Source organism: Phascolarctos cinereus, unplaced genomic scaffold (genome assembly GCF_003287225.1).
Source record: "Phascolarctos cinereus isolate Bilbo 61053 unplaced genomic scaffold, phaCin_HiC Scaffold_4;HRSCAF=312, whole genome shotgun sequence".
NCBI lineage: Eukaryota > Metazoa > Chordata > Mammalia > Diprotodontia > Phascolarctidae > Phascolarctos > Phascolarctos cinereus.
Genome location: NW_027555847.1, coordinates 671315646 through 671334562, shown reverse-complemented (window position 1 = coordinate 671334562; position 18917 = coordinate 671315646). Strand labels below are relative to the sequence as shown.

At 45.1% G+C, this 18917-nt stretch overlaps 1 protein-coding gene across 1 annotated transcript in view; it reads left to right on the top strand.

Annotated features, from left to right (window-relative positions):
* CPAMD8 (C3 and PZP like alpha-2-macroglobulin domain containing 8) overlaps positions 1 to 18917 on the top strand; it is a 156282-nt gene that overhangs the window by 130209 nt on the left and 7156 nt on the right. Inside the window, 5 exon segments of the mRNA XM_020969351.1 lie at positions 322 to 554; positions 7232 to 7319; positions 13405 to 13479; positions 15801 to 15906; positions 15993 to 16103. Coding sequence (XP_020825010.1) covers positions 322 to 554; positions 7232 to 7319; positions 13405 to 13479; positions 15801 to 15906; positions 15993 to 16103 — 613 coding nt within the window.

The following is an 18917-nucleotide window of genomic DNA, read 5'->3' as shown; positions in this document are numbered from 1 at the left end:
CTAGAGAAGACCTGCTCTGTGGACAAGAAGTTAGATTTGTTTTAAATGACTCCAGAGCAGAGAATTAGAACAAAGGGGAGAAAGTTGTTAGGAGGCAGAAATTAGAGCTGTCCAAAAATGGAGCAGACTTCATTATTAGGAGATTTTCTAACAGAGATTGGATAAGTGCTTATCAAAGATGCACCACAGAGAATTCATGCCTTAGGCAGGAGTTCTGACTTGACATGCATCCATGAAGCTGGGGTCACATTGAATGCAGGCTAGCCTGAGTCCACACAGGGCTCTTAATGGCTAAATAATATATTCTCTCTGCTGGTACAGATTGATGTAACCTATAATGTGCCTGACCCAGTTGCCAAGCCAGCTTTCCAGCTCTTTGTGAACCTCAAGGAACCCAAAACTGAGAGGCACCGCTTTCAAGCCCCACTTGGATTGGCCTCTCCATCAAAGAAGCTGGAAGCCCCTCAAAGGGACTTGCCCCTTGTAGATGATGATGACCCAGCATCTGATCAAGATCACCAAGAGTACAAAGTGATCCTGGAAATATGCACCAGGTAAGGAGCCACCCAGGGCAGAAAGTGGGGGATCATCAGAAAACCTGGAGGAAACCAGGCAGATATGGAATCGGCCATGCTCTAAATTAGGCAGTGCTCCAGGACCAGCCAAATGAGAGGGATTCTGACTTTCATAAATTTATTACCGAGCAAGAGTCTTTTAACTAATACATATAAACAACACGCTCACTAATTTTCATTTATTCGTGTGTTCATGCATTTCTGCATACAAGTTATAATTACTAGCATCGAGCTTGCTCACTTCTGGCCAAAGGAGGAAGTTGGGTCAAACACATTTGTGGCTTCATGGAGAAACAGGCAAAGCAAGCATAATGAAGAATTGGGTGGGAGTCTAATGGAGAAGCAAGTGGTGAGGAGGAACTTAGAGAAACAGGGGACACAAAGGGAAGCAGGAACAAACTGTGTAAAGGACATCGCTGATATCACAGGAGCTTTCAAACTAATATCCCGTGGGAGTCTAGAACCGTCGCCCTGCTACGCTTCTCCTGTAAAGTTTTTATCAGTTCCTATTTTGTTGTCATTTATTGGGTCAGGGGTACCTTTTCCCAACTTCAATGTAATTTCAGTGTTGGGAGTGGGGAGGATGAGGTATAGTGAAATACTATAGGTATAGCAATTGAGATTTCAGCAGAGAATTGCAAATCTCGTAATCCTATCCAAAAAAAAAGAGGAAATGAGCTTAATTTAGCCTTACCTGTTCTTAATGAAATCATACTGGCTCTTAGTGATCACTGTTTCCATTTCTAAATGCTCACAAGCCATCCCTTTAATAATATACATCCTAGAATGTTTCCAGAAATCGACACCATTCTGTAGTTTGGAGATTCCACACTCTTATTTTTGAAAATCAGGATTTTTATCAGCCTCAAGTCTTGAGATCCCCCTCCCCTGTTCTAGATAATCCTTTGAAGTTCCCTGACAGTGGCCCAGCAATTACATATGTTAGTTGTTTCTGTAACCTAGCATGTTGTTTGTATGTGCCTGGAGACTTGAACTAATTGATAGGAGCTATCTTATTATCACTTCACTTCTTTTGGTTTTCTTCTACCACTTGTGTTCTGTCTTAACTAGTCCTTTCCATAAAAGGACTTTTGAACATAGAATGTTAAAGCTGAAGAAAATTAAGAGTTTGTGTAGTCCTGCAAATTTATTTTATAGAGGAAGAATCTAAGAGTAAGAAAAGTTAAGCATCTAGTACAAAAGTAGAGGCTAGAACCCAGAAATCTCGACTCCATCCAGGATTCTTTCTGGCACACCATTAACTTGAAAGTGGTTCATTTGGCAGAACAGGCTGAAAAGAGACACTAACAAACTCATTCATTCATTTATTAATTCAATCAAGAAAACCTTATTGACCGTTTTCAGGGTGATAGCTGGGGAAGCTACACATAGATTCTCTTTCCCCTCTGTTACTTATGCCAAGAAATGCCACACTCCTGCCAGGGTACCTTTAGTTGGTTTAATATTCCTCTACTCATATGTACCCTTAAGTTTTATAAGTGGAAGCTAGCTGACATAATGGGTAGAATGCCAACCCTGGAGTCAGGAGGACCTGAGCTCAAATCTGGCCTCAGACACTTGCTAGCTGTGTGACCCTGGGCAAGTCACTTCACCTTATTTGCCCCAGTTTCCTCATCTGTAAAATGAGCTGGAGAAGAAAATGCACTCCAGTATCTTTACCAAGAAAACCCCAAATGGAGTCACAAACAGTCAAACATGACTAATTGACCAAAAAAAAAAGTTTTACAAGGACAAAAACAGTAGAAACCTAACAAAATTATGAAATTTTGCAGTAAACATGGACTTGGTTCATCAATGAACCTTAAATTGGTTCTTTTTTTTTCTTTTTTGAGACCCTCTATCTTGCCCAGGCTAGAAGTACAGGGGCCACTCGTGGGCCCAGTTGCACAAATGATCATCTTGGGATCTTGGAACTCCCTGTTTCCCCCTGGGTCCTTTTGTCTCTTCTCAGGAAGCCTGGTGCCCCCTGGTGTCAGATGATGCGAACACCTGATTGGCTTAGCCCACTGATGCTCAGAATTCCAAAGCTCAAAGGATTCATCAGCCTCGGCCTCCCCCCAAAGCAGGGATTGCAGGCCTATGCCACCTAGCCCAGCTCATGTTTGAGTACTTAAGCTCATCTAGACCCATCCGGGGTTTTGACCCACAGCTTAAGAAGCTCTGAGCTAGAAGGTTGTGTGTTCAGGCTGTTGGTTGCCTTGACATTAGTTTGGAAGATGAATGTAGATTCTATTGCTTTGGCAACAAAGGTATTTTCAGTGTAAATGAGTTTTCCCATGGGAGCAACTTAGTATCACCTTTTTCTAAAAGAAGTTTAGGATAAAATCAGTCATGCAATAATCATAATATCTACCTTGATGCCAACCCTATGCCTCCTAACCCTTGTAGAAAAAAAGTAAATATCACACGTACATTTTAAAGTTCTGGGTTGATAGAGCCTGGTGAACAGATGGAAAATACAGGAACATACATTATTTGGTACATGGAGAAGATTCTCCTGGCCTCACTTGAGTTCTTGAGTAATGAAATCATGATTCTAATGACCATCCCCTCAGGGGAGTTTTCTTTCAGGCTTCTGGGTAAAGTCCTTGATATGAATCAAATAATAATGTCTAACCTGGTCCTTCTCTGAAGCTGAAGGGACTGTGCTGGCTGGGATGGACCCTGAGCCTTAGTTATACTTTGTCCGAGGGGTTTTAAGTGATTCAGGATGATCTTTCCCACCATTGGCTAGAAGAACCCTTGACTCCTTCCCTGTAGAATTGACATCTTCTCTAGGATAAGAAATAGGCTAGCCATCCAGCTGTACAAGTAAGACCACCCACCTGTTTGGAGGCAGCCATGTGAGACAAGATAAAGGGCACTTGGTACCTGGCTAAGAATGAATTTAGTTGGGCCTCCTCCAATGCTGATGTCTTAGAGTACCTGATTTGGCTACAGGCTAAGAGTCTGACCAGTATGTGTGTGTATGTATATGTGTGTGTGTGTATGCATATGTGTATGTATGTGTATGTGCATATATATATATATATACACACATATACATACATACACATACATGAACACACACACACACACACATATATATATCTCCTCTCTCTTTGCTCTTCTACTGATTAGCTGTGTGATCTTGGGTAAATTAATTTTCCTCTCTGTGCCTAAGGTCCCTTAACAGCTTTGAGATCCTATGTTCTATGTTCAAAGGTCTCTGAGTTCTGACATTCTGTGTTCAACCAAGGCCCTTCACAGTTCCAAAATTCTGTCTGTCTTCCAAGATCCCCCTACCTCTGACATTTTATACTCTTAAGGGCCCTCCCAGCTTTGACATTGTCTGTTGTAAGGGCCCTCCCAGCCCTGACATTCCATATTCTATGTTCTGAGGTCCTTTCTAGATCTAAAAGCCTATTCAAGGGGTTAGTTAGAGACGAATACAGTTTGAAATAGAAGGAAAAGCGTACTCAATTAAAGAAAATATATGGTTTCCTTTGCCTTTCTCCCCGCCTTCTTCTCACAAGCCATCAATCTGCTGGAACCGGGCTTCGTCTCAAACCTCTGTCTTCACTTTGGCAATTCCCATGGCAGAAGTTATGGAAATAACTGCGGAAAGGCATCATTGCTGCAAGGCAGCCACCTGGGTTATAGGCCTTTTCAAGGAAGGCAGCAATGCCCCAGAGACCTCAGCCTCAGCACTGGGAGAGTCATGCAAAGAAAAAGCTACCCCCAGCCTAGCTCCCTGGGACTTTTCAAAAGCACTTGGTGAATTTTGTTACTCTAAATCACTCCTTTAGCTACAGGAGCCTTGGAATACAAGCTATGCTTTACCACTGGCTCACTGAGCCTTTTACTCCCCTGAAAAATGAAGGAGTCGATTCCCCTTCCTGCACTGATGCCGTAATCATGTGGGTATACACAGAGCCAGCTACTTGCAGACTAAAAGGTGCCAATGAGCAGAACTCAAGGGCCGGTCAGCTCAAGAGCTCCTGGAGAGGACAAGCTTCAGTTCCTGCCAGTTGCCAGAGGGAAGAACTAAGCCTGAGTCAGTGACAGGAATGACGTTTTCCAGGCCTCCTCATGGATTCTGTCCTGAAACTGCTTATTCTTTCCATTTCTCCCCCGTGTACCTAATTACCTTACACCTTCATTTATGGGCAACAGGGGGAAAGAGCTTGTCAGCACTTTAAAGATTTGGCATCATCCTTGTAGACCAGCGTTACAGCTAGAAAGAGCCTTAGGACAGATTAGCAGGGTTCTAAGGGACCTGAAAACATAGAATGTAAAATGTCAAAACTGGAAGGACCCTATAAAAAAGAATGTCAAGGCCAGAAAGGAACTTAGAACCTAGAATGCTAAAGCTGTGGAGACCCTTAGAATAAAGTGCCCAGAGTGTCAGAACTGGAAGAGACCTTGGAAGCAGCTCCCACCAGAATACAGGCTTCTTGAGAACAGAGACAATTTTACTCCAATTACTCCAATGCCCAGCACAGTGCCTAGCCTATGGGAGGCGTTAAGTGTTTGTTGGATTAAATATACTCCAATCCGTTCATTTTTCAAATTAGAAAACGGAGGCCTAGGGAAGAGTACTAATTTTTCCAAGGTCCCACAGTCTTATTAGTAGAAGAGCTGGAACGTCGAATCAGGCCTCCTGATTCCTAGTTTAGCGCTCTCTCCACCACACCATGCTAAATAACTGCTCCGCAGAAGGAAGCTAAGCCCAAGAGAGGTCATCTTCCCTCATTTCTCATGCCATCCTTATAGAGAAGGTGGAGAGATGTGGACTAGACAATAGTACAATTATATGGATTTGGAACTGGTTGAATCACTCAGCTTCAAAGATAGTCATTAATAGTTTGATGTCAGCTTTGAAAAAATGGTCTCCAGTGGAAGGCCTCAGGGATCTATGCTTTCCTGTTCTATTTAACATTTTTTATCAATGACCTAGATAATGGCACAGTGGACATACTTATCAAAATAGCAAATGACACCAGGCTAGGAGGGATAGCTAACACACCCAGATGATAGAATCATAATGCAGATGACAGAAGGCATAAAGATCTGTATAGGCCAGAACACTGAGTTGAAGCTAATAAGATGAAATTTAATTTAGATAAATATGAAGTATTATACTTGGACTAAAAAAAAAACACCTTCACAAGGTGTTAGTTATATGGTTAAATCAAGTTGTTAGCATGAAAAAGATCTGGAGGTTGTAGTGGACTGCAAGCTCAATGATGTCAATAATGTGATTTAAAAACAACAGCAACCACCACCAGAAACACTAATGTGATCTTGGTTTACTTTGAGGGAGTCAGATCTTCGAGGAATAAGGAAGTGGTGGTCTTGTGCTCTTCCATGGTCACACCTCGTCTGGAGTACTGTGTTCAGGTCTGGGTGCCACAGTTTAGAAAGGATATTGATAAGCTGGCGAATGTCCAGAGGAGGGTCACCAGGATGGGGAAAGTCCTTGAGCCCATGTCGTAGGAGGACTAGTTGAAGAGGCCAGGGCAATGTAGCCTAGAAAAGAGAATACCTGGGGGGGAGGGGACATTGGAAGGGAGTTCATGCAGAAGGCAGACTAGACTTATTCTTTTTGACCCCCAAGGGGAAGAAACAGGACCAATAGATAGAAGTTGAAAAAAGAGCAGCATTAAGAATTAAGTTAGGAAAAACTTCCTAACAGAACTGTCCAGAAATGAAAAGGAGGCAGGTCAAATGAGATACTTGTTTTAAAAAGAATAGTTAGTGCAGCACCTGGCACATAGTAGCCATTATATAAATGCTTATTCCCACCCCTTGCCTTCCCTCAGTACTTTGGCCTTCATTGGAGTTCTTCAGACACAAGATAGATGACCACTCATTGGGTAGGTTGTAATGGGAATTGTTCAGGTATGGAACAGACTAGATGGCTGCGAGGGTAGCTTCCAACTCTAAAAATTCTGAGATTCCGGGACTTCCAAGCCCCGTGTGATGTACCTAATCTCTCCCTCTTTCTCCTTGCTGGGATATCCCCCAGTAATCCCCTAGTAGAGAGTTTTCCTTCTTTGTCTGTTCTGTACCTGCTTTGGATTTCAGTTTGGAAACTTGATGAAACTGAAATGGACACTTTCAGCAAATCTCTGACCTCAGGAACTGTTGGCCTATCTTTGAGTCACTGGGCCTGAGTCACAGCCCAAGTTTCCCTAGTCTTGAGAACGTGGCTTGCTTTATGTTTTGTGTTTTTTTTATATTTTATTGAAGCCTTATGTTTTTTATATGTTTTTGTTATTCAGTCACATCTAACTCTTCTTGACCCCATTAACCGTATCGTCCATGGGGTTTTCTTGGCAAAGATACTAGAGTGGTTTGCCATTTCGTTCTCCAGTGGATTAAGGCAAACAGAAGTGCAGTGACTTGCCCAAGGTCCTACAGCTAGTAGATGTCTGAGGCCACATTTGAACTCAGGTCTTCCTGACTCTATGCCCAGTGCTGTATCCACTGAGCAATCTGGCTGCCTCTTTTTTTTTTTATTACTATGAAAAAACCTTTAGTGATGTTCTCTGTACAGCATCTGATATCAAAGAACAGGAAACCAGCAAGCGCCTCATCACTGTGGGGACATTTGATCCTAAATATAGTTGGGTTTTTTTTTCCTTGGGAAGGTGGCTTCATTCTGGATCCTCAAACATGGCTGTTCTGGAGGTCCCTCTCTTCTCAGGTTTCCGAGCTGACCTTGAAAGCCTGGAGCAGGTAAGATGTTGAGCTGGTGCTAAAACACCTCCTGGGGCCCTCTGGGTGAGTACACAGAGGTAAAAGGTACATGGCAAGGTGCCACGACGTTGGCAATTAGGGATTGAAAACAAAATAAAAGAAAAAACCTCAGTTACTTAGAGCTGTTTATTTTCAAGTGGATTGACAGATATTTTAAATCCAATTAGCACATTTCTATCACAGAACCCAGTCCAGGTTCATTACTGTGCATGGATTACAGTAATTATATGATATACATTTGGAAACACTAAAGAGCCAACGTGCTCTCACAGGAGCTGTTTATGGCTTCTTAGGGGTCTGTACCATCTCCAACATCTGGATTGCAATTTAAGTGGAGGCTCTGTGTCTTGGAATTTTTGCCACCCCCTCCGTTTTTGTTCTTTCTGGGTGAGTATCGCAGTCATTGCCCTGGCAGGCAGACGTGTGTACAAAGCGTATTGGCCTGCAGAGCAAGCCTGAGAAGCCCCCAAGTGCTCTGTGCTAGGCTCCCCAGAGTTCTGCTTGGGGTGACCTTCTGCTCTGGACTAAAGGAAGATATAGGTATTTACTGAACCCTTATTCTGTACCTGATGTTGGGCAGGGCATAGGGATGAAAAGGAGGAAAGAAACAAGCACCATTAAGGACCTACTGTGTGCCAGGCACTGTGCTGAGAGCCTTACAGATATTCTCTTTTGATCCTCATGACAACCCTGGAAGGTAAGGGCTGCTATTATCCCCATTTTACAGTTGAGGAAACTGAGGTAGACAGAGGTGGAGTGACTGTGCCAAGGCTGCACAGCTAGTGAGTATCTGAGGCGGAATTTGAATTCAGTTCTTCCTGACTCCAGGCCCAGGGCTCCATTCACTGTGCCACCTACCTATATCAGAAGCATCCTAGGGGCAGCTAGGTGGCGCAGTGGATAGAGCACCGGCCTGGAGTCAGGAGGACCTGAGTTCAAATGCAGTCCCAGACACATAACACTCACTAGCTGTGTGACTCTGGGCAAGTCACTTAACCCTAATCACCTCACCAAAAAAAAAAATAAAGCATCCTATAGGAATGTCCTTTAGGAACGCAAAGTTTTGGTTGGTAATACAAAATAAGGGAAAAGATTAAAATCACAAGTACTGGATAAGGAGAACGGACAGGCATGAAAGGATTCCTGGGGCCTGGAGGAGGTGGGACTGATGATCTTATGAATTCCTGGTCAAGCACAGCTGTGAAAGCTGCTGCCTCACTGTCTTCTTTCACCATCATTAATGAGCAAGCATGAGTTTTACCTCCCCCAGGAAACAGGCAGGGCCGAGGTCACTGTACTTGTGATTCAGGGGCTCCACAGGGAGAACCCCATTCAGCACACACCTTATTGTCTGAGCTTTGGAGAATGTCTGAAGTTCAGATACAGAGAGAGAAGGGGTGAGGTGTGGGGCACGGGGAAGAGGTCATTTCAAAGGGGGAAATGGGGTGCATGAAGGCAGGAAGAAATATTCATGGGTTGTTCAGGGAACCTTAAGTCGACCAGTTTGGCTATGAAATGGAGAATTTGTGGAGGAGATGACTAGAAGGCAGGTTGAGTAGATTGTACAGGGTACCATGCTAAGCAATTTGGATTTGAGCTTGTAAGCAGTGGGTATGAATGAATGGAGCCTAAGGCAATCCCTAAACCAAGCAGAGAGAACAAAGCAAATGCTGTGTGTGGTCTGAGGGGGGATGTTACTGTTGACAGGATAGGAGCTCAGGACAGCTTCCTAGAGAGGGGGGCTTCAGGGCTGGGCCTTAAAGGATGGGTAGGAACTGAACAGCAAGAAGGAGGACATCACAGGCATAGGAAACAACATGGGCAGAGGGACAGAGATGCCGCATCCCAGAGGTCGGCTGGTCCAGCCTGCTGCGGGGATCTTCCTCTACAGCCTCTGTCCAGAGATGCCAGGGTTGGGCTGGAGAGCTCACTGTCTTATACCAAGGCAGCCCAGACCAGCCCATCGCATTGTTGCATGAGGCTTATCATTCAGTGGTCTTTTTTATATTAAGCTAAAATTTGCCACTTGGTCATTTGCCCCCATCACTCCCAGTATCACCCTCTGGAGCAAGCCCACATCTCATCCCTCTTCCATGTAAGAGACCTTCAATATGTGAAGAGAGCTGACATTTATCTCCCCATTTATCTCCTTTTTCTACTCCTCTCCTGATGTGATTTCTGGGCTCTTTACCATACTGGTCACCATCCTCTGGGGACACTGTATCTTCTACCATGTAAGAGGCAGAGCTCCCAAGAGTGACATAGGCCATAGGCACTCCACCCTCCATGTACTCCCAAGATTGGGGAGGAATTTGGCTGCTCAAGATCCGAAATCATAAGAGCTCTTCCAGCATGGTGAATCCCACACACCGTCATATAACTCAAGGGCTTGGACCTCGCCATATCAGTTTCTGGGCCTGCAGCTCCCTCTGAGGTAGTACCCGAGCAAAGGGCCCCCTTCTCTGGAGCTCTCTCTACTTCCAGCCTGGGTTACTGTTAGATTTGGCTGCTGGCCTTTGTCCTGCCTTTTGTGCCAGGGTCCCTCATTATGCCACATATTAGTTCACTTGGTCCCAGCTCCTACTTTTCCCTCATTTTCTTTCTTTCTTCTGGAAATTGTCTTTCTCTTTCTCTCCTCTCCTCTCTGTCTTTCTCTTTCCTGCCTCTCTCTCCCCTCCTCTCCCTTTCCCACTCCCTCTCTTCCCTCCTACTCTCTCCCCCCTCATCTTCCTCTCTCCTCTTCTTCCTCTCCCCCACCTTTTTTCACTGTCTTTGTCTTTGCCTTTTTCTTTTTGTCAGTCTCTCTCCCTGTCTCTGCATTTTCTACATCTCTGTCATCAGGTAGAATGTGGGCAGGGGGCTTTTTCACCATCTGTAGAGCCTCAGTGTTTTAATGGTGAATCTGCTGCCCCGTGGCTCTCCACAGATCCTCCTGACGTGACCATGTACTTGAGTATGCCCAAGAAAATGTGACTTCAGCTGGCCAGAGTCCTTCTCAGGGGTTTCAGCCTTCCAGCTCATCAGAGAAGAGGGTGTGTGCTGAGGAATGGGTCCCCTAATCACTAGGACAGTTACCCAGTCCTGCCTGGTTCCTGGGGGAGGTAAAGCTCATGTTTGCTCATTAATGATGGTGAAAGAAGGACATGTGGCAACAGCTTTTATAGCTCTGTCTCGACCGGGAATTCATAAGATCATAATGTGGGAAAGGCAGGCTTGGCTGCCTCACAGCCGCAGTCATTCTGTACCATGGAAGTACCTGGTTCTCTCTAGGCTCCTTGTGGGTCTGGTTCATTGCCCTGACATTTATAAGGAAATGGCTCCCTTCCTAGGAGTTACAGGGACTGTCTGAAACTCCTCCCTCAATCTTTATGGGCACCCTGGGTCAGCCAGGGACAGGATGTTTGCTGGCATTAGGAACGGTACATGGGAAGCAGCCATCAGGAGGCTGTGGTCACCTTGTTGGAAACAGTAATGCATAGTTGTAGGTCGCTTCTGTGAATGCTTTGTGGGGGACATAGGAGCCCACACCCTGAAGGGGGAGTTTCTGTTTGGAGCATCTTTCTGAATGGTCCCTCTTATTTGGGTCAGGACTAAAGTATACTTCCCCAACTTCCTTCCAAAATCCATTCCATCCTTTGAGGCCTAACTGCAGCCCAGCTCCTCCATGAGGCCTACCCTGAGTATTTTAGTGAAGGTCTTATCTTTCTGGGACTCCCAACAATCTACATCTGCCTGGGACAATGGATTTTGCCAACGTGTCCACAGCAGGGCTTAGGAATGCTGACGTCTCGTGGCCTATTGAATTCATGAGCCCATGGCCCAGTGCCACCTCCTCCACAGGGCCTTCCTTGATGCCCCCCATCAATAACACCGTTCTGTTTGGGCCTCACACAGCACTTTGTTTTCACAACTCTCCACTCTCTCCATCATGTAATAATATGTCCCATAGTTGTCTGGCTTTGTGTCTTATCCCCTCACTGGGCTATGAGTTCTAGGAAGACAGGGGCTGTCTTATCAAATCCCGCTGCTGATGCTAACTGCTTGTATGACATCATACAACATTTGACCTGCCTGGTCCTCAGTTTCCTCGCCTGTAGAAGAAGGAAGTTGGAACTAGGTGGTCCCTTCCAGCCCTAGAGCCATGCTCCCAGGCTCTACTGTGTATTATTTGGATGTGGGAAGGCTTGAGATGGAAACAGCATCATAGTGGCAAGAGCGTTTGGTGATTAACAGTGAGCATTTCTGTAAGAAATGAGGGAGTGCTGGCAAGGGAGACATTTGTAAAGAGTGGGCCACACAGGGCCATGTTTTGTTCTAGACCTTCTTCACCCACGTCCTCCCCGTGGGACATGGAGGGTGTATCTGGTTCCCCTGAGATTTGTCCCTCCCCACAGCATGCTAGTCTAGGGAAGCAAGTGGTCAGGAAGCTGTGAAGACAAACTCAGTCCAGCATTGCCCATCTGAATTATTGTTCTGGCTTCTTGGCCCTGGATTGTCCCTGACACTTAACCAAAGCCTTCATAAAGGAACCTTAGATTGTCTGAACCAAAACCCTCCTTTTACAAATGAGAAGAGTAAGGCCCAGATACGTGAAGTGACTTACCTGTCGTTGCAGTGAGCAAGTGTCACAGGAGTGAGACTTGGACCCATGTTTCTTGACCCCTTATCCTCTCCTCTTGCCTCTTTCCTAGGCTGCCATGTGTAGTGTTTCAGTGTGCATGTTCATGAGTTTTGTGTGCCCAATTAGATTGTAAGCTTCCTGAGGGTTTAGGCCTATTCTTCCACCAGCAGTAACTAGGACAAAGTTGGGCACTTAGAACTGCTCAGTAAGTTCCAGTGGAGGAGAGGAAAAGGTTTTGGCCCAGTTTTTGCTGATCATTTCCGCTGGAGGGGCACCCTTAGAAATCTTCTTCCAGCTCTTTGGGGAGGATATGCTAACTCCCTGGAAGGTTTCCTTTTAAGTGGAAACTCTGTTTCTATCACAAGAGCAGTAAAGTCAAAATACTTGAAGTCTTGGGAAGAAGTGATCTCTCCATCTTAAAATTCATTCTAGAGGAGGGAAAAGCCAGGTATAATCTGACATGTTTCCTAGATTTTAAAGGGTTCAGAGGAAGGATCCAGTGACTTAAAAATGTATAAGGGAAGACAGACCCGGAGGAACGAGAAGCTCTTGAGAATGAAATTCTGACGAGACAAAGAAAAATCACTCCAGGGAGGAAGAAAGAGGGGAGCCAGCTGAAGAGCCTGGTGTGGCTCTATGGGGAGCTCCATGACCAGCTTAGATACATAAAAGGCACAGACAGATGGATAGAAGATGCCAGCAGGGAGAGGGGGAGGAGGGTGAACACAGAAGCCTAGCAGTTGCTGAATGAAGTCTGTTTGTGAAGGCTGTAAGAAACAAAAAGGAGGGGCAGCCAGGTAGCGCAGTGGATAGAGCAGCGGCCCTGCATTCAGGAGGACCTGAGTTCAAATGCGGCCTCAGACACCTGACTTACTAGCTGTGTGACCCTTGCCAAGTCACTTAACCCCACTGCCTAGCAAAAGTTTAAAAAAAAAAAAAAAGAAAGAAACAAAAAGTGCTCTTGTCACTCTAAAGGAAACGAGAGGAAGATCAAAGCAGGACAGGAGCTCTGTCATCCACAGAAGTCATTCCCACATAATTTAGTCTTCTCAGGGTTCTGGTCCTGAGAGAGGGGGGAGCAGCAGCACGTGGGTAAGTCACCTAGCTTAGGACCCTCATGAGTTTGTTGCCAGGCCCTGGTGAACGGCTGCTCAGGACACCAAAAGATGTGGCTCATGTGGTTGCCAGGCTCCCATTAGTGACCTTGCCACAGGAGCAGAGTAGGGCAAATGTCCCAATCTTCAGAAAAAGGCTCCTGGGGCCCCTCCAGTCCAGAGGGTTTGTGATTCCAGGAGTCCACGAATGTGAGGACCAAAGTACATTTGGGGTTCAGGCACATTCCCCCCCCCAGCTGCACCCCCTCCCACACAGCATCCTTATGTTCAGGGAAGACTGTTCAGGGAATGCAAATCAACCTTAACCTGTTGTGGGTTTTTTTTCCAGTTACTGATGAATAAGCAGATTGGACTCAAAAGATATGAAGTCGAAGGAAGGAAAGTCCTTTTCTATTTTGATGAGGTAATCAATCACAATTCTTTGGCCTGTCTCCACGGAGAGCTCCTCTCTCTTTGCCCACACCGGCCCCATGACAGAGGGCAGTACAAGTGATGAGCCCAAGGCTCCACGATGCATGTGGGGAATGGGCTTTGTTTTTCTTGCTTTCTCATTGGGAAGGGGTGGGGGAAGAGGAGGGCAGAGAGTTAGGAACTGAAAATAAAATTGAACTTAAAGAAATTTAAGGAGTGAGGCCCCATGTACACTATGCAGCTGACAAATGTCAGAGCTTGGTGTTAAGACCTGTGAATCTGGGTGAGTCATTTAACATCAGCACCACAGTTTTCTCATCTGTGAAAAGGGTATAATCACGTTGGCACTACCTGTCTCACTGGGAATGTTGTGAGGAAAGTGCTATAAAAATGTGAGTTATTCTTATCACTAGCTTTGACTCTCCCAAGGGAAGTAATAATAATAAAATAATAAAAACTAGCATTTATGTGGTATTTACTATGTGCCAGGCACTGTACTGTTACAAATAATACCTCCTTTGATTCCCCATAACAGCCTCAGGTGTTAATATGGTCATCCCTATTTTACAGGGGAGGAAACTGACACAAACAGAGGTTAAGGGATTTGCCCTGAGAAGTGTCTGAGACTGGATTTGAACTCAGATCTTCCTGACTCCATACCAGTGCTCTGTAGCGCCACCAGCTGCATCAGATTTTGGGGGTTTTTTTTTCCATCTGTCAAGTGGGATAATAAAAACCTACCTACTCTGTCAGTGCCACAGGGGTATTATGAGATAGCAACTTGACGTCAGTTTATCAGAGTGTTACATACATTCAGTTCAGTGCATCCAACATTTTTGGTTTTGTATCAACACTTAGCACAGTGCTTGGCATATAGCGAGCGCCAAATAAATGCTCATTCATTTATTGGTTACGCTTACCTGCCTGACCTCTTGCTCCATCTTTAACCCCATAAACGTTAGGTGTTGACCCAGGCTATGTGCTGGGCCTTATTCTTTTCTCTCTGCACTTACTCACTCCCTTGGTCATCTCTCCAGCTCCTTTGTCCTCCCTTTGCAAATGACTCCCAAATCTATGTCCCACATTACCAAGTAATTGTTAGACATCTCTTCCTGAATGTCCCGCAGGCATATCAAACTCCACATGCCCAGAACTTACCTTCCCCTCTAAACTTCACTTTCCTGACACCCGTCTTTCTGTTGATGATACCAGCATCCTTCTGGTTTCCTAAGTTGTTCACTTCTTTCGTCATCCTTAACTTTTCTTTCTTCTTTAACCTCCATATCTAAGCAATTTGCCAAGTCTTTTCTGGTCTCCCACCATAACCTCTCTTGCGTAAGTTCCCCTTCTCCCACTCCAGTGACCGTCCCCTAGTTCCAACACTTATCACTGTAGCTGCCTCCTAATTGCTTTTCCATCTTCCAGTCTCATCATCTCCAATACATCCTCTAATGGCTGCTGAAATCAAGCCCCGCTTAAAGGACCATGTCACTCTCTCACTCAAAAAATACAAATATTGTCCCCTGTTGTCTCTAGAATAAAATGTAGGCTCCTCACCCTGCTATTTAGAGACTTTCACAGTTTGGCTTCAGCCTAACTTTCCAAACATATTTCAGATTATTCCTATTTATGCCCTTTTCTGGTCTAGCCACTGGCTCACTGACCGATCCCCAGACTTGGCCTGTCATGTCATGACACTGCTAGATCTCCCCATTTGGGACAATCATCTCCCATTTTAGATTAGAGTGTTTACTTATCAGTGCCTGTTTTTATTCCCCTCGATAGAATGGAATCTTCTTGCAGTCAGGAGCATTCCTTCATTCTTCTGGTACATTTCCTTGTGGACAGTAGGCTTTGAATTGAATTTAATCACCAGCAGAAAGTTGGCTAATAGAGGATGAATTTCTTCATTGCCAGAAATCCAGGAAGACTAGCAACTAAGGCCCTGGTGGCTTGGGGATCTACTTGTGTGGAGCCCCCACGCAGATAAAATCAGAGAACCCTGAAGTATTGAAGTATTTGTGGGTAGGGAAATGGAAGACTCAAAGAAGAGATTCTATCATCTTTAGACTCCAAATCCCCAAGCACATCGCTCCTTGATTGTCTGTGTCTACTTAGTGCTGTTTTGTTCTTTTTTTTTTTAACAATATGGAATAGAAGTCCTCTCCTTTGGGGAAACAAAGCATCTGGTTTATCTCTTTTTTTTTGAAGTCTTGGATATTTCTTGCCCACTCTCTGCTTTCTTTGTGTGCTCTCTAACCATGGTCTAGAGCCACAGACAGCTAGAACTAACCTTATACTGTCTTTTTGTAGATTCCAAGCCAGTGCTTGACCTGTGTGAGATTCCAGGCCTTCCGAGAATATATTGTTGGGAAGACTGCCCCCATGCCAATCACTGTGTATGACTACTATGAGCCAGGTAGGTCCTTCAAAGGGCGGGCGGCTACCCTGGAGTCCCTTGCTGCTCCGAGCAGCCCTAACCTGGTCTACTTTCTCTCTATGTAGCATTTGAAGCAACCCGCTTCTATAATGTCAGTGAAAGCAGCCCCCTGGCCAGGGAACTGTGTGATGGGCCCACTTGCAATGAGGTAGAAAGTTCAGCCAGTCAAGGACCTGGTAAGTTTCTGGGGCTTGGCAAGGACTTGGGGAGGACCAAGATGGGCAGCTAGGTGGTTCAGTAGATAGAAGGCGGGGCCTGGAGTCAGGAACACCTGAGTTCAAATCCACTGGCTGCTGTGCCCTGGGCAAGTCCCTTCACCCTGTTTGCCTCAGTTTCCTCATCTGTAAAATGAGCTGGAGAAGGAAATGGCAAACACTCCTGTGTCTTTGCCAAGAGAACCTCAGATGGGTCATAGAGAGTCAGACGTGACTGAAAAATGACTCAGTGACAACAAAAAGATGCCTTGAGGCCTTCAACCCAAGTCACCTGAGCCCCAATTGAGAACTTGTTAAAATGTCAACATTTTTGTCCCAGCAGCAATTCTTTTCACACCTGGCTTGCTCTGCCCTGTGAAGCACAGAATTGAAATACGTCATAGAATTCTAGAATTTCAGAACTGGATGAGACTTCTGAGGTCATCTAGGCTAACCCTGACCAGTGCAGGAGTCATCTGCATCCATGCCTTAGGATGGCAAAAAGAAAAAAACAACTTAAAAAAAATTCTGACTTTTTTCCAAAAGGGAAAGTTATCACCATTGTCATCATCATCATCAACACCATCATCGCTCTCATGTGCAACGTCACAGTCACTATAATCATCTTACTGGTGAACAGCCTATGCAGAGCACTGTAAGGTTTGCACAGTGCTGTTGCGTGTATTATCTTGTTCGATCTTCGCAACAGCCCTATGAAGTTAGTGCTCTTATTATGCCCATTTTAAAGATGAGGAAGCTGAGGCAGACTGAGGTTAAGTGACTTGCCCAGGATCACGCAGCTAATCAGTATCTGAGGCAGGTTTCAAGCTCTGGTCTTCCTGGCTCCAAGTCACTGTCCCCTATGACAGCGAGCTGTCTCATCACCATCATCACCACTCTCACTATCACCTCCACAATCACTGGCACCGTCATCTTTGCCACTGACATCACCGCCCACCATCTGAACAGTCAGATTTCCAGGGCACTGGCTCCTGTGCTTCGAGCTGGCTTTAGGGGATCTTTGCCTTCAGATTGAGGGCTTACTCTTTTCACTGGTTTCTAAGGCTTCACCGATCACTGTACGCCAGCTGAAGGTACTGTGTGCTGCCTGGAACTCCCTGGTTCTCCTGATCAACAGCACTGCCACTCTTGGTTCCTGATTCCCTTTCCTATTTCCTCTGCCGCCCCAGGTTTGGGCACTCACTTCCCTTACCGCCTTTCCTCTTTCTCTTCTCCTACCTCTCCACAAAATCCAGGCTGAAAGAGCAAACTTTCCTAGGGCTTATTTATTAGAGAAGATAGAATATTCAGATTCAGAAATAAGAACCAGATTAATTTAATTAAGGTGGTGCAGCAGATAAAGCCCTGGGCTTGGAATCAGGCAGACTCATCTTCATGAATTCAAATCCAGTCTCGCTAAGGCCAGCCAACCTATTGGGTACTTCATTGTGTCCTAACTTAGTGAACTTGTCTATCTCTGTTTCTCAGTTTCAATTTCATTTTATCTACTTGATCCTTTCCTGTTGCCTGCAAACATGACTAGATCTCTTCATCCTTAAAAAAAAAAAATCCCTCAGGCTGTTGTCCTATATCTGTGCTCTCTTCCATAGTCAAACCTCCAGAAAAAGCTATATGTACTAATTAAATTCATTTTCTCGTCTATGACTCAATCAGTTGATCAGCAAGTATTTGTTAACCTCCCTCCTGTGTCCTAGGCACTGTGCTGGCACTGAGGGTAGAGAGACAAAAATAACAATCCCTGCTCTCAAGGAACTTCCATTCTTTGGGGAAGACAACATGGACAGATGTAAATGTACATGCAGAATAAATAGAAGATGTTTTGGGAGAGATTTGGTCCTTGACCTGCTTCTTAGAGGAAGGTTTCTCTGACATGGAGGTGAGGAGGGAGCACATTCCAAACCTGAAGTCAGCCAGTGTGGTCACAGAAGTAGGGGATGGCATGCCACATGTGAGGAACAGGGAGAAGAAGACTAGTTGGCCAGATGGTGGAGTGCTATCTAATGAGGCTGGGAAGGCAGGCTGGAGCCAAGTTAGGAAATGCCTTAAAAGCCAAACAGAAGAGTTTATATGGGGTCACAGCAGCAAACAGTAGCCACTGGAGTTTATTGAGGAGGGAAGTAACACAATCAGATGTGCACTTAGAGAATATCACTTGCTCTGGCAGCTCTGGGGAGGACGAATTAGCACAGAGAGAGACTTGAGGCAGGGAGACAAATTAGGGGGACGTTGCAATAATCCAGGTGAGGAAGGATGAGAGTCTGAGCTAGGATGGTGGCTGTGTGAGTAGAGAGAAGGGTGTGGAGATGAAAGATGTTGGGCAGGTGGAAAGAGGAAAATCTGGAAAGTAATTGAATATATGGGATGAGAGATTGTGAGGAGTCCAGGATAATGCTGCAGTTAAAGACATGGGAGACCAGAAGAAAGATGGCGCTCTCAACAGAAACAGGGAAAATAGAGGGGAAATTTTGGGGGAAAGGTAGTGAGTTCTGTTTTGGACATGTTCAAACCAATAAGCCAGTCCAATAAACATTTATTATTAAATTATTAAATTAAACATTTGTGATTAACATTTGTTATTATTTACTAAGCACCTACTATGTGCAGCTAGGTGGTGGGCAGTGTGAATAGAGCACCGGACCTGGAGTCAGGAAAACTCATTTTCCTGAGTTCAAATCTGGCCACTTACTAGCTGAGTGACCCTGGGCAAGCCACTTACCCCTATTTGCCTTAGTTTCCTCATCTGTCAAATGAGCTGGAGAAGGAAATGGCAAACCA